Source organism: Chelonoidis abingdonii, chromosome 8 (assembly GCF_003597395.2).
Source record: "Chelonoidis abingdonii isolate Lonesome George chromosome 8, CheloAbing_2.0, whole genome shotgun sequence".
Classification (NCBI taxonomy): Eukaryota; Metazoa; Chordata; order Testudines; family Testudinidae; genus Chelonoidis; species Chelonoidis abingdonii.
This window is the reverse complement of record NC_133776.1, coordinates 87888024-87897412: the sequence shown is the minus strand read 5'-3', so window position 1 is coordinate 87897412 and position 9389 is coordinate 87888024. Positions and strand designations below refer to the sequence as shown.

General features: G+C 37.1%; 1 protein-coding gene across 6 annotated transcripts in view; it reads right to left on the bottom strand.

Annotated features, from left to right (window-relative positions):
• Positions 1-498: 498 nt before the first annotated feature.
• Positions 499-9389, bottom strand: part of ACSL4 (acyl-CoA synthetase long chain family member 4) — a 53240-nt gene continuing 44349 nt past the window's right edge. For all 6 annotated transcript variants that reach the window (XM_075068817.1, XM_075068818.1, XM_075068819.1 and 3 more), the window contains exons 11-16: positions 9042-9214; positions 8762-8836; positions 8099-8287; positions 7421-7535; positions 5993-6150; positions 499-3548 (exon numbers count right to left, since the gene is read on the bottom strand). In XM_075068817.1, coding sequence (XP_074924918.1) covers positions 3391-3548; positions 5993-6150; positions 7421-7535; positions 8099-8287; positions 8762-8836; positions 9042-9214 — 868 coding nt within the window. In that variant the 3' untranslated portion in view covers positions 499-3390. The remainder of the gene's footprint in view (positions 3549-5992; positions 6151-7420; positions 7536-8098; positions 8288-8761; positions 8837-9041; positions 9215-9389) is intronic.

Here is a 9389-nt window from a genome sequence, read left to right as displayed (position 1 = left end):
ATCTTTGTTTCTATAACTGTCAAGATTTGTTGTAAATATTCTGTGTTTGAAGTCTTTTTTTCCTTAAATGTAAGAGATGTATACTGTCCAGTACAAAGTTATTTCCCACGATGTTTCCATACTTCCTACATACAGAGAGGAGTTACTTTCTTAAAGCAACATAAAGATCAGTGCAGATTTGTTTTTATTCTGTAGGGCATCCCCAAACCCCCTAAATGAGTCATCTCCGAGAATTCTTACAATATGCACTGCAAAAGCTTAATACCTGTGGAGTTTGTACTATTGTGCATAGCCTTGTGCAAAGCATTAAAAAGGTGTTTGCAGGTTAAGCCTTTCCTTTGATATGAAAAGGATGTAGGTAAAAAGATGCAATTATCTGATATTTAAAATATCTGTTCTGCCCATCATGAGCACATGGACCACTTCTCTGTATTCTGTTTAGAGAAACTCTTTTACATATTGATTTTGTGTTGTGCAAAAATGCAGTCTCTCAAACACTTTGACAACAAGAACCAATTCAACTGTATTCCATCTTTGAAAGAATACTTTAACTTTCATACACATTGAAAATAATGATCCTTATCAATGAAAACATATGGGTACAATAGAGGGAAACTACTGGAGGCCCAATAAATACATATGTGCTTAAAAAAAGCAATTAATAAAATCTGCCCTCAGATCTAAGTGCACATAACTAGCTATTTCTTACATTTGTTTAATTACAGTTTGTTTGTGGTGTTTAGATGGTCTAAAAGCTATTTTAGTTCTTTAACAATGAATAATTTTAATACAGAAAGAAAACTAACATGTCTCCAAGACTAATAATCTGAAAAACCACTATTGACATGGGCAGTATTTCCTGTATTCATACACAAGTATATGTGTTTAAGGAAAAAAGAGAGGCCTTTTTCTGGTCCCCTTTAATGATTGTTGAAAGTCCATGCACAACTAGCAGCAGCCAACTTTTAAATGGATTTGCTCCTCATCCCCAAGGGGTTTTAGCAAAATCACTTGGCAGTGTTGTGGTTTGACTAGAGGAGCTATGCATGTAAAAATAAATAAAAAGTTATTTGAAAGTTTAAAAAGAAATTGGTCCCCAGAGGAAAGCACAGTCTAAGAGCTTATGGCTAACCAATCCATAATCATGATTTATTTTCACTTTGAAAGTTGGTTGAGCTGGGAAAAGGGGATTCACACATACACCTCACAAAAGGAAAATCTTGCCCTGATTGTTTTTTAAAATCACTATATACTGAGGATGTTTCATATAAAACCCTTCACTCTTTACAATGACAATATCCGATAATTTTCCTTTACCATCATATACACAACATTTAAATATTATGAATAGACAGTCTATTTTATAAATACTTTAGATCAAAGTAAGTTATAATATCACAGTTGAGAGCCACATCTGTACAAAATGTAAGCAACATATATAAAATGATTAAGAAAGAAGTGCAAAGTAGAACAGTTGCAAGAGCTTCCACTTTTTACAGTATTTATGGTTCAAGGGGGAACATCTAAGAGAGATACATGAGCCCAGAGTGCTAACTGAGGATTTTGAAGAAACAGTACAGGATGTTGCATACTCAGTGGCAAAGCCATTATTGTATTATTTGCCTCCTTCCCACTTCAGCACCTCTACGGTTTCCAGTTTTTAAAACAAACATTTTTAGAAACAGACACACAAAGTTCTACCTCAAGTGTTTTCTCTTCTTTTAACAAGTTTAATGAACAAAAATCCCTAACCAGAAACCAAGCTCATCAACTGTATGTAAAAGAAGAATATGGGAAATGCTTGGCTTCCCACTGTGGCTTGTTTTGATTGACATATTTAAAAGGTGAATAGTAATACTTTTAAATAAGTTAATACAAAATGTTTTAGGCCCTGATCCTGTAAATTCTTACATGTGTTGAGCTTTACTCATAACTTTACTCATGTGAGTAGTGCTACATATATAACTAAGCATTTGGAGGATCAGGGCCTAATATTTCAAAGCAATAACCGAATGTTGACTTAAAGAAGTCATAGCTGTTTAAAGACAAAAATGATCTGAATATTAGTTCTGCCTTTACTTGTCTGTAAGACCTCAGTTCTATATGGTAGCTGATGACCTCACTAACAAGCAACAGTTCTTGCAGTGGGAGTCTTTTTTTTTTTTTTTTTAATCTGTGTGTCAAAGTTGAAAATGCTGTTTTGAATTTAAAAAACAAAAAAAAACACATCACATTGTGGCAAGTATAAAAATATTTAAGAACATTTAAAGTCTACTGGAGATAAGTTGTTCATAGAACACTCTTGTTGAAGAATGAAATTCTGACTAGTTTGATTTTAAAAAAGCCTTTCACAGTTCACCCTTCCTGTTTCACTAAGTATATTACATTCCTTTTTAGGCACTGAAAATATTCATAATATAACTGGATGTGCAGAAGATTCAATCTACTGTCAGTAATGCATTTTCAGTGCCATGTAATTAATTCTGTGGCCTTGAATAAATTTTGTAGTACGAGTGTTAATAATCAATAGGCCCAAGTCTTGGATCTTGTCAACCTGAGCTCAGTGCAGGACATAACTGGGGTAGGATGGGGAGAGGTGGTATTTTAAGCTACCCTTCTGGCTCACAGCTTCCAATACAAAGGGGCCATAGCAGAATCTAGAACTGGGCTTAAATGCAGTGCAATAACCTCAGATTTCTCTTTCCCTCTTCCATGAACTCAAATTCTAAAAGGAGCTTTATGCATCTGTACTGGCCTTTTAGGAACGGTGATAAACAGATCAGGTTCAAGTTAAAACTATTCATTTTCATTTAATCTAGGACAGGACCTGAGATAAGACGTTACACCAATACTTTTGCGAAAGCTGCAATGCTTTGTATTTAACAATTTCCTACTTCATCTTCACTTTTTGCATAAGAAGTACAAATCTTAAATATGTTTATTTTTTCCCCTTACCAAGTACCCTTCTCTGATGTAGGAATTGTCAGATTTACATTTTAACTCATTTTCATATTTGTATAGGGAATTGGAGACGAACAGATGGGAAAGCAGTTGGAATATGGTATAGAAGCAACAGTGGAAATCAGGTTATCAAGTTACACTGCTTCACATGATCACATCTAACTCCAAAGTGGAAGTGAACAAATGAAACAGTTTAAAGTGGATAAATGTTTTCTGCTAGCAGCTAGAAAGTTTGGTTCCATAAGCAAGTGTTTTTTCTCCTCACAGGACCTGGCTTTACAGGTTAGGTAGGTCTTCACTGATTTCATGTACTGTCTGAACTACCTACCTGTGGTATCTACAGTACACAAGGGTGTCCAATATTCTGAGGCTTGAGTTCTGTCGTGTAGGGTATGAGAAGCAACTTTCTAGTCAATGTAGCTCAGAAGTTTATTTTCCTCCATACATTCGCTCGATATCATTGAGGTAATGGTTCTTTAATTCCTTCCTTTTCAATTTGAAAGCATCAGTTACTAGACCAGTCTCTGGGGTCCACGGTTCAGGACTTAACCGTACTTTGATTGGTATTTCAAATCTCTCTAATTTCACTGCAGGAGCAATAAAAAACATACATATATTTATGATTACATTCACAGATAAAACACTGATTTATACAACTTCATGAATAGGAATAAGACATATTCAGCAGTTATTATATATTATATAGTGGAATAGCTTCATATCAATACAGTCATGGAAACAACTCATTGAAGAAAGAAAATGCAAACTTATGGCTGTAATACTTATTTGCCATTACATCTCTGTATTCTAGTAACACATGCCATAGCATTTATCTTTTGTACAGCTCCAGTGGATTGGCACTGTAAATAAAAAAAAAAAGTGCCAAACAAATGAGGATCACAGAATAAAACCTCAAAGCAGTATCAAAGTTGCACACTAAATGAGAAGTGCAAAACAAATGAATGCCTATAATGCCCAATTGCATTATAGGCACAATTGGGTATAAAAAAAAATGTGGCTGTAGCATGCATTAGGAAGTTAGCTATGAGCAAGGATTACATGATCAGGCCCATGATTACTATTATTCACAGTAGCAATTGAAGGATGAAACTGATTGTACTCATATCCATAGGATATGATGATCCACCCAAGTTCTGTACATTTTTGTAGAAAATTTAAGTGAAACACAGCTGACAATTTTTAAAAGTATGTGTGCACACAAATCCAAATACAGTATAAGCTAGGGATGTGTGCATATACATGTGTGCATTCCTACATTATGGACAACACTGCATGCACACTTTAGTCATAACATGCAGAGGGGTCAGATTTTCAAAACAAATTTAGGGGACATAGTTGTTTCCAATGTACAGTGCATGCATAACAATGCTAATTCATCTGTTGGTTTCCTGTATCTTAAAAATATTCTTGCGGGGGAAGACAAATTGCCAAAAAAGTCTGTTCCAGCATAGACTAAATGGGGTAAGTTTTATTCTTAAAAGTGGAGTTGTTAAATCAGAAGAGTTCCAAATAAGCAAACATCCAAAGTGAGCAAGCATTTCCTTATTTTTGTTAGTGTCATTTAAAGTCCCCATTGCCCTTAAAAAAAATAAATTAAAAAAAAAAAAAGTCAGTTCCCTCAAATGAGGGATCCTTGCTTGCAGCCAACAGTGGCCAAATTATGAACCCTTGAAAATGAATTATCAATGGAAATGCTGAAAGTCATTTAACGTTTTTAGATTACATACTCCTCAGAGTAAGGATTGTCTTATTCTGTGTTTATACAGGGCCTAGCATAATAGGGCTCCAATCTCAGGTAACCCTTAGGCACTATCCTAATTAACCATAATAACAATAAATAACGCTAACCAAGGATATTGACTTTGTTCTGCTGAAGTATTAACATTCTAGAGTAAAATGAAAATGAAATAAAAGCACCACCCCCAATTAGAAATTGAATTTCCAAAAACAGACTATCACAATACAACCAGTAGATGGCAGTAAATGTACAGTTATTAGAATCAGTGGCCACAAAGCTCCTGCTGTATCACCTAACTTTATAGCTTTAACTTTAGACTATTATTGCAATATAGTTTTGTTTTCGTTTTATATGCCTTGTGTGATTGAACTGCAAAACATTCTGTTAAACTAATTCCAAGATGATTTGTTTAATGTTCCTTGGAAGGAAGGCCAAAGGAAAAATCTTGGCCTTAGTTCTATCTAAAACATTAGTGCTGTCAAGGATTTTTTTCTATAAGCCAAACAGACAGACAAGAATTAAAAAAAGTTATGTGGAAAACATTTTATGATTTACATGCAACACAATAGAGAGAGTTAAGTTTTTCACCAGTTCAATGGGAAACATGGAAATCTAACAAAAAACTCATGCAAAACAAAAACTTACACTGCCTACCATCCTCTTAGAATTATATTGTAAATGTTATTTAACTATTGTCCTGATTAAAACAGGCTGATTCTCATCTTGTAGGAATAAGTGATGGAAGAGTGTTTAATGTGTATTCTATTAGTACGGTTATTGCCAAAATAAGTTAAATTGAGACAAAAACCAGTACCATCTTTACTGTTTCCTGTTTGGCCATAAAGTCTCAATTAATTTTCCTTGTTCCCTGAAAGCCTTGAAAATTCACTCTACTTTTCTTTGGCCTCATAGGCTATGTTAGAGAGTAGCCAGACCAGCTTTTGGCCATTCATCCAGCACTACAACAAGGATTAGCAGAACGTTCTAAAACCAACTGTATCATGCATGTAACACTTACTGGACTGGATTCCTATTGTCCTGCTTTAGGAACAAGAAAATTGCCCGAAACTGTGCTCCTCTACTCACATTCAGAGAATTTTGAATAGAGTCAAATCTTACCAACTACATCCAGAGGTAACATGTTCAACAGATTTCCCAGCAAGTTAGAAAACATGGGTGAGAGGACTATATCTACAGATGTTTTGCTGCCCTTTTTCAGCTTCATGTGAAATTGGCTTAGTACAGTATACTAAACAATTCAGTTATACTCACTCTTATCTGCCACCTCTTTAATCTCTTTCAATATCTCAGCTTCCATGATAGGATTGTTACAGATTTCGACCCAAGTTCCCTTGACATCTTTCTGTTCAGCTAATACAGTCAGTTTCTTCTGATTAGGAACCACAAAACTGATCACATAAGACTGATCGCTAAAAACAGGATGAGAGGACAAGGAAAAAAACAGACAAGTAAGACGAATTTCAAATTGTCAACAATCACTTGAGTCTAAGTAAATATTCCCCAGTGCTTTCAGATATATAGCTAATTTCTTCCTCTCTTCCCCCCTCCACACTATTCAACCTTTATCATGAAGTTTTTTTAATAAGTGACTGGATTCAGTCAGTCTCATATTTAGATCTTGAGAGAAGTTATAGAATGGTTCAGAGTCTTTACTAAATCCAGTATCCTGCAAGTGAGTGCAAGTAAAGTCTCACCATCTACTCCTAAGGGAAAGCGGGGGGACTTTTCCAAAGCCCACGGAAAATGCTTTGGATCAGGCTCTAAGTGTCAAGATAAACACCATTGTAGCATTTTGACTGAAGGCCAAAACCATCTATAAACAATAGATTATACTTATGTTTAGTAAAAAGGCTGGTGTTTTCAGTTTCCCTGCTCCTGCATTGGGGACAGGAACATGGATGGCGGGTCGCATAGGCTGGGGGAGGCTGTGCCTCCCTGGACAGCCAGCCGTGGTCTCACCCCCTGCAGTGAGTGCTCCCTGCATGCGACTCCAGTCATCCAGCTCCAGCCCCCCGACTCGGAAGGCTAAGGCTGTGCGCCACCCACCTTCCCACACTCCAGAGCTGGGGAGGCTGCAGCCGCTCGCCCTCCCGGCACTCTTTTGGGACTGGGCCCATGGCCGCAGTGGGGGGAGACTAGCCTCCCCCAGCTGGTGGTTCACGTGCCACCCTTGGGCAGTAATGAAGGGAGTCATGGTGGGAAACATGCACATCAAGGGAGCTTTAAGCTGATCCTGCACTTCCCTTATTCTGGTGCAGCTTGGCCTCAGCACTATTCTAATTTACACTTTGCTTCCCTTTGTTCTCTAAGGGCCTGTGTACGCAGAAGACAGCTGTAGCATAGTGCACACTGATCACACCCCTCCCTCCTACTGCCTACAAGGCTTGCTGGGAACAGGGCCAGGATAGAACTCTTATGCCAGATCTGCACTAACCTGGGGACCCTCTGCCAGGGGCGGGGGAGGGGGAGAGGAGGAATAGGAGGAGCAGCAGCCTCGGGAGTATTTCCACCCCCTTTACTCTTAGTGCTGTAAGAGGGCCTTAGTGCTCTGGAGAATTAGGCCTACAATCTGCATTTCAGACAAAGGATTTTTGAATACCATTTGTAAATCAAGCATTAAATACAAGAATGCCCCTAAATGAGTTTGTGGTGAACAGAGAATATTAACGTAACTCTTACCTTTTGGCATAAGCACAGATATTGTCAATAAGAGGACAGTTCTTTAGTGCTGCCTCTACTTTACCCAGAGATACATATTCTCCTGCTTGCAACTTCACCAAATCTTTTTTTCGATCTAGGAACAGTTAGAAAGGCGTGCTGCTTTAAAGGAACTTAGATTCCTCCACTTGTATATCTCAGTTAAAATAATTTAAGTATCACCTTTTAAATGCTTACTTAATTTTAATGGCATACCATGCAAAAGACCTTTAAAAAAATACATGAGAAGGAATGCCAAACAAATCACCTAAAAGCTGTTAGCATTTAATTTTTAAGGAAATGTCCATTTTAAAAGATACCCTTAAGGAGTAATTTTCAGACTTGCAACTAACATTAAAAGTCATTGAGAATCTAAATTTTAGCCATTAAACTAATACATAAAAATGAAGTGGGAATTTTCAAAATGAAGGCTGAGTAGAGACAGTAAATGAGATTAGAGACACCAGCATCAGTTTCAGGGCTTTGCACAATCACTAAATTTTGAGAATATGTCTTAACACCATGATTAAGCAAATTACTGAAGTGTGTAGCTTTAAGCATGGAGTAGTCCTACTGGCTTCAATGAGACTATTCATGTGTGTGAGGTTATGGTCTTGCTCAACTGGCATTTAAATTGGCAAAAAATGTTAAGCCCCCAACCTATGATCTGCAGACACCCATCAGGATGAAATTCTCCAATATCTCCAGTACAAAACCATCTCTGGCCATTTTCATCCACGGAGAAATCCTCTGTCTTTTCTTCATTTTTAAAGTATCCCACAGAGACATTAGGTCCACCTATTATAATCTCTCCTCTCGGATTAGGCTTGTCTCTACAAGTGTAGCCCCCTGAAAGTCAGATAAGTACAATTGTTTTCAAGTCAGAATGATACAACAGACATTCCTCTCTCAGGCAAATATTGAAGAATCCACACACAAAATAAAACAGAATATAAAAAAAAAGTGATTATCCATTTATCAAGAGATCACAAAATACTAAGACTCAATTACATCAACATCGACAGTTGATTATGTGGACAGCAGGAAAACAGGCTAGGTAACGGTAAAACTAGTTACTTGGAGATCAAAATATTATACTCTTACACATATTATGCAATAGTGATCATGTATTTGCATGAATCTGAAAGGCTTGGTAGCTCTGTAGTTTGTCATCACTATGTTTGCTGTGTATCTTCAGGTTTGAACTCCAACTAATCACTTTGACAAGAATGGTTCATATTCATGTTTCACCTGTAGCTTGAAACTTGCAGCCAGATTCACTGAAAGGAATAGTAGAATGTGCTGAAAACAAAAAGTTCTCACCTTCTTGCCAGTCTCTCAATTTGATCTCACAGCAAATAAGAGGAGCCCCAACTCTGCCAGTGCTATAGTCAGAAACTGTGGGAAGTTAGAAAGGAACAGTAAGATGGTGACCAAAGTTTTTCTTTTTAATCTGACAATACTGAAATGTAAACAGAGATGGACTAGGAAGGTAGCTATTAACTCAAGTTATTCTCTAGAAGTTAAGAGCTACAAATGTTAAAATTAAAGAATTCACACATCTACATTAAACATGCAGATTTCCAGGAGTATGTTAACATACCTTCAGTAATTGTTCCAGCTCCACAGGTTTCTGTTAATCCATAACCCTGGCCAACAGGACAGCAGAAACAGATGTTCATGAACCTTTGTGTCTGAGGCGAAAGGGGTGCTCCTCCAGAAAGCATCATACGCACATTTCCGCCTAGCAATGCTTTTACCTTTTTAAACAGCAGTCTTGAGATAAAGGAAACCATGTATAAATAATATCACTTGTTCTGCTCCTTTGCAGGAAAGGCTAGAGACTCTAATACCCCTCCTTACCTATTCAGCTGACACATCTAACAAGTCATAAGATTCATAGATTTTAAAGGCCCAAAGGGACCATCATGGTGATGTAGTTTATCAAGTA